The 6,328-nt window shown below is 36.1% G+C and overlaps 1 protein-coding gene across 1 annotated transcript; it reads right to left on the reverse strand.

Annotated features, from left to right (window-relative positions):
• Window positions 1–312: 312 nt before the first annotated feature.
• LOC122034237 (bifunctional nuclease 1-like) lies at window positions 313–5,982 on the reverse strand. The gene is made up of 10 exons (XM_042593394.1): window positions 5,839–5,982; window positions 3,821–4,127; window positions 3,168–3,338; window positions 3,040–3,089; window positions 2,898–2,954; window positions 2,586–2,651; window positions 2,435–2,509; window positions 1,668–1,786; window positions 920–1,011; window positions 313–611 (listed from the first exon to the last, which is right to left on the reverse strand). The coding sequence occupies exons 2-10, from the start codon at window positions 4,116–4,118 to the stop codon at window positions 559–561; spliced, it is 981 nt and encodes a 326-aa protein (XP_042449328.1). The 5' UTR covers window positions 4,119–4,127; window positions 5,839–5,982; the 3' UTR covers window positions 313–558.
• Between the last annotated feature and the right edge of the window lie 346 nt (window positions 5,983–6,328).

Consider the following 6,328-nt stretch of genomic DNA (forward strand, 5'->3'; position numbering starts at 1 on the left):
GCACTCACTGCTCGCTCAATCAGTGAATCGCTAGTTAGTAATTTCTCACTTTTACTTTGAAGGGAAGAAATTTGCAACCTCATTGTACCTTTTCCCTCTATTTCTTTTCCCAGATATCAACTGCAATTTATTACGAGTTGTGCATCCAGGGAACAGCCACATTTTGAATTGGAAGTAAAACTAGTAAAAAAAAAATGATAGAATTTGTCAACACTTACATGCGAAGTAGCCAAACAGTGGATGTGAAACGTATAGATCGACGATGAACCATTGGCTCCCAGAAGCCAGGTTCCAACGTTATACACTGATATATGAACATATATCTGGCAAATGCTGCCAACATGGATTTAAACACTACAACCATATTCACAAGATTGTTGTCCATCTGTTACTTACATCAAGTATGTGCATGCATAAAATCACAGTTATTAGGAGCCTCTAAGCCATCTATATACATCCCAGTTGATTGCTCCCCAAAAAAATAAAGTTAGTCGAATTACATACACAAGGACTTGATCACAAATTTCAAACGGGAGTACAGGGTCGCAGTGAAACCTCTCATGTCCAGTTCTTTTTTTTCCTAAGCTGATGAAGCTGGTCCCTCCACTGAGCTGCAAGATCTCAAGTAATTAGAATAATAAGCATAGACAAGTTAATAGGCTGTTATGTAGTTTGGGCTGGGTTGGTTAATTTCCATCAACCCATTTTATTTTGGTTGCGACCCTACTGCAATGCAACGCCAATCTAAGTGCCTTGGGGGGTCAGATTATGTATATTAGAATTTATATATGGCCCTTTATGAGGCATTTTTAGACATCAAAAAAGTAAAAACATCTCAGACAACTTATTTGTTAACCAAGTACTATAATAGTAGAATCTGCAACATGGCATGTAATAGAAATTAGTAAATGTGTTTTACCAGCATCTTTGTAACGTTCCTCAATAGCTGCAGTCAACATGTTTCGTGTCAACCAGAACTCTTCCGTCTCCATGCAGGGCTGACCATCAGGCCTGGTTGGAGAAACAAGTGAATTGTATCAAGACCTTAAGAAAAAGAAATGTGAAAAAAAGACAGAAAACAACGAATTAGAAAAACAAAATGCCAAACGAATTGTTTCAACTATGACGTAGGCTACAGATCTGATCACGCTATTGAACTTTAAGGAAATATAACTGGTTATTACTTTGATCTTTCAAATCGGTTTTAATTGTATTGAAGTAGATTTTTTTTCCTCTCCCCTCTATCCATCATATGTTTAATCCTAATTAATTTAACTTGACTAATTACAAAATTAGTTGGATATGATTCGACATGTTCATATCATCTAAATTTATTTTCTCTAATATCAGCATCTATTGGAACAACATCTAACTGCCCCTCCAGAGTAATAATACTTTCATTTATCTTATAATGATCATGAAAGAAAAACAAAACTAATTGATCTTCAGCCATTAGAAACAATCCTAGGATCAAATCATAGCAGCGAAACTTTTCCTTGTGTATAGTTAGTATGATCAGCTTATGATAAAAGGGAATGGAGATAAATTTTACACGGAGAGGAAGACCAAAGACTTCTAAAGAAACAAACAATAAGATACCGTTGGGATGCAAAATTTGGATTGAAAGATCTCTTTACGGTTTCAACATAAATACAAGATGCCTGTACCTATCAAGTTCCATAAACAGTATTCCATCTGATGGAGGAGCCTGCATTACTGGCTTGGTTGGCTCAACAACTCTCAATCCATCAGTGTAGGCAAGATGTCTGTTGACTTGTATGGGAACCTGCATAAGTGAAACCATATGCAAGCACATACAAACATTAAGCATATCTTCATATTACATGATGTACAGAATAAGAATTGGCCGGTGCGCCAAGCCAAAAAAATTGTTATAGGAATACAGAAGTATCATGGGCAGATTAACCAACATAGGTTTTCACTAACAGAAATAAAATTCAGGTTAATTAGTGGTTATCTAAACAATGATTAACAAATCAAGTAAGAAGAAACAAATCAATTAAATCCACAGCTCAACTTCGATGGAAAATATTAGCTTAAGCAGTCATTTCCAGCATTCTGATGCTTTGCCACTGGGTTTTCTGGTTCCAGACACCCATCACGTCTATGGCTATGGTATGCCAATCCTCTTATCAATTTGCATTAAATAAAGGATGGTCAGTCACAAGTTCCATATCAAGCAACAAATGAGTTGGAATCTAATTGTCAGACACCTCCAGATCTAAAACAATCCCAATTTCTGAAGGAAAGAAGTTTGGCAAGTTCAAAGACTGAGCCCTTTCCAACATTACGAACATAGGAACCACAGCTAGAACACCTCTCTTAATCAGAAAAGTTACAGATCTCTAGATGTTGATGCTAAATTATGCTGCAAGATTTACCTAGATTCAAGTTTTTGAGAGCTAGAACAAACCTTGCATCGAACAGCCAGATTGATGGCGTCAGAAGGTCTCAAATCCAAGCTAATAGTCTCTTTTTCATTGCCTACCTACACATGAAGAAAGTGTTACTTCAGAACCCATTCACAATAAAGTAGATCGCAAAGACCATATAATGATATAGACCTTTGAGAGATACAGCTGAGCAAAGTAAGCCTCGTTCACTCTCTTGGTGACCCTAACACCTTTAACCTGTAACAAGCAATGTCATTTCATCAAAAGGTTTAAAAGAAACAAAATCTTAGAACTGCAAGTGGAGAAGAAGAAAAAACAAAAACTGGCTATAGCCTAAATACAAATGTGGAGTCTGCACAACAAAGTTTGACTATAGCCTAAATACTATGATATGTTATTGAAAAAATATCTTAGGCACCTTTCAAATTGTAGTCAAACACAAAGGATCAAGGATTTCAAGTGACTAGGAATACATCAACTTACCACCCACCCCAGCTCCTCAATCATCAGTTTGACTACTTGATAAAAAGTTGGTCTAGCCTGATAACAATCATATATCAAATATTATTCTTTTCCAGAATGTAATAATTGTTAAACACAAAATCCAAAAAAAATGCAGTCTTACAATTGGAACATCCCGAATCGCAGCCATCAGCAAAACACTAGGCATTTCCACTGGAAATGAAGAAATTTAAGAATCATTTTGTGGGGGAAAAGTAGTATTTATAAGAAGCTAGCAAAGGAAATACATACTAACGATAATAGGAAGCAGAAGACCACTTCCATCTTCCATCTTCAACACAATTGCGGGGTGAGAAGCATAGTCTAGTGAGCTCCCACCTTGGGAGGTATTATGTGTGCACCTTAAGTATCTACCATCACGCATTTTTATCATAAATCCATCTGATCCGCTTCTAACCTGAACTGCTTGTCCAACAGAAATATCATGTAATCTATGAACCTTACAAAAATCAGAAGCCTACAGCTTACAGGACAGTTTCCACAATAAGTCAAATCAATTAATATTGTTAGTATGCATGAATTACAGTAGTTTCAACTTTCAATGACCTCTAAGGTTATAACACTAGCTTCCACACAACCAAAATAAATTCTTTGTTGATCTAAATTCTAATGCCCTATCCTTGCTGAGGAAGGGCATAAGTAGCACCAAATCATCCATCTTTTTCCCCTTAAATCATATGGTTAGAATAATTGAAACCTAGCTATATTAGCATGAAGACTACAGAAAAAATATATTAAATACCTATGGAGATAAGGGCTTTAGTATGTTAACTGTTAAATGGGAAATTTTTGAGACAACTATAAATACATGGGATCTTCAGTGAGAGAGAAATATGCCAAACCTCAAATATCACAAGAAAACAAATTGAGTTCAAGGATATTACCAGCTTCGATCACAGAAGAGTTTACATACTCCTCATTATTTGCATTGAAATTGCCAGCCATGCTTCCATTACCATCAGAAGAGGAACTGAAACTACAACGGATGCACCACTGTTTCTTACCACACGGTTTCAGAGATATGCCACCAACATGAAGTTTACTTTTGCATCTATGTTTGTACCCCCAACCATGAATAGACACGGCCTTTGAGCTGTGATTTGTGATAACAGAACCAGATATTCCAGAGTAACTTGCATGAATATCAAGGAGGCAGTTAATTGCTCCCTCTAGAACTCCCATCTTAGTCTCCTTCAGGACAAGCATCAAATTTTAATGATGATGCAAAAAACTTAATTGGCAATAGGATAGACTAGGAGTGATAAGAGTACTACATAGTATCGTGAAATATAACATTGTGATAAAGAGAACCATAAATGCCTTGTTTTACAAACCCTTAGCCTAAAATATAACTAGGTAATGTGAATCCCCAAAGTTGTTGCTTCATTTAGTGGATTCTCAAGTTACATTGTCAGACTCGAGTCCAAAAGTAAGACCAAATCATCACATAATTTTATGTAGAAACATAGATATCTTGTAAAGCAAAATATTAGCATGAAAAATATAAATCGGTAATGCAGAGCTCCAAAGTTGTAGCGCATAGCTTCTCATATGTTGGATTCTCAATATATAATGTCAGACTCATACAATTCCAAAGACAGACCAAATTATCACATGATTTCATGTAGATCACTACAAACACAGTAGATTCTTCAAGAATGTTTGCCAACAAAAATTCTTAATCCAATCTAATTTGGAGATGGGATATATAAAAATAAGTTGAATAAATTTTTAGCAATCACTATTTCACTTTGGATAGACTGTAGACCAAGATCATCTAGGGTACATGAAAAGGAAGAAGACTTAATGTAGCTTTTGGATTAGAAAGAGTAAGATAGGAAGCTCTTTGTGAAGGTTTTCTACCATCACATCAACTTTTTAAACCATCTTGTTTCAGTCCCCCTGAAAAGACAAGTCAAACTGATTATACCATCTGGCTAACAACAAATTTCCCCCCATCGCATCTAAATACTTTATCAAGAGGCACTTAGCAGAACTTCAATGTCAAAGAATATATTCATAAGAATGGTCAAGGGGATAAAACTTCCTTTGCTTCTTTATGTCCTAGTAACATCTTGATTTAGAATTTCAAGAAACAAATGCAATCTAATCCATATACAAGACCGCATAGAATACCTCTGTCCTAGTGTTCCTTATCTGGAAATAAAGAAACAAACTCAGCAAACTTGCATTGCTTAGCTGTAATTGTTGCACTGCAAATATCACAATTTAAAGCCGTCACAATGGATGACTTATAGCACACTGTCTTTGATGATCTTTCCCGCTAATGAGATATTTTGATTTTTTTTTTTCAACATAAATTCAATTTAGCCAATTCTAAAAAAATCTGACAGCCATATAAAATTTTTATAAAATGTAGTAACAAGGAATCACGCACTCAATCCAAAGTGCAATAATATCACTTATTTACTTACCATTTTTTTTCGTCATTTGTTTTTTTGAAGCTTCTTTCTAAAATATTCCTGTAGACATACTATGATCCTTGTCATCATCCGTAGTTCCGAATAAATTTTTTTTTAAAAAAAAAGACGACCCTTTTCTAAAATTTAACCTGAATCGCTAAGGATCCGGTCAATTTATGCACACTGGGATCATACACAACATGATCGAGAAAAAAATACCATGATATTACACTACTACAACAGGATCGAGGACTAATTGCAATATTTCATTGAACGAAACAGTCTTTCAGTGGATGTCAAAAAACAGGGACATCTTCCTTTTCGGAAAAGGAACATGAACACCTAAGACCTACCGCAAAAGACAGCGAATACCAACCTTAGGCAACTACATATCGGACACAAAACAGGCGAGTACAAAGATCAAAAGAGGGCCGATTAACCAAACAAAAAAGGGCAAGAGGATCGATGAACAAAAATACCTAAAGATCCTGAAATTGCCAATCAAACTGGAACTCCCCGGCGAAGAAGAATCTCGTTATCTCAAGTCCTTAGAAGGGCACTCTGCTTTCCGACAATCCGATTCCAAATTCGAAGCCCCATTCCCCAACTCCCACACTGTGGTTATAAAGAGGTAAATACAGCGTTAAGGGTGTACGATATTACTGATACACCCTTCCTCCTCCTGGTAAATAGCGAATACATTTATTAAAATAGGAAATTACATGAGGTTATTTTTGTACTTCCAGTGCTTTTATTCGCTGTCCCTACGTCATCCGTTCATCGATTTCCACCGCAGTTTTGAAAGTTTCCGCTGAACTCAAAAGACATAATTACCCTTAACAAGTCAACTTCGTACTAGCTGCACGGCCGCGGAGTTGAGAATTTAGAAGCAACCGAGGGCAATCTTTATATACCGAACGACAAAACGGGTAATCGCCGGTGAAGATATCCAGAAGTGGAACAATGCCT

Source organism: Zingiber officinale, chromosome 11B, assembly GCF_018446385.1.
Source record: "Zingiber officinale cultivar Zhangliang chromosome 11B, Zo_v1.1, whole genome shotgun sequence".
In the NCBI taxonomy this organism is placed as follows: domain Eukaryota; kingdom Viridiplantae; phylum Streptophyta; class Magnoliopsida; order Zingiberales; family Zingiberaceae; genus Zingiber; species Zingiber officinale.

Bases quoted from the DNA above. Each gene is read 5' to 3' on its own strand.
- LOC122034237 (XM_042593394.1), bottom strand. From the start codon at position 4,118: ATGGGAGTTCTAGAGGGAGCAATTAACTGCCTCCTTGATATTCATGCA. The intron at 3,090-3,167 runs GTATGTATTTCC...CTTCATTTCCAG, and splicing joins TCTGCTTCCTATTATCGTTA to TGGAAATGCCTAGTGTTTTG. The intron at 1,787-2,434 runs GTTTGTTCTAGC...TCACTTATGCAG, and splicing joins ATCTGGCTGTTCGATGCAAG to GTTCCCATACAAGTCAACAG.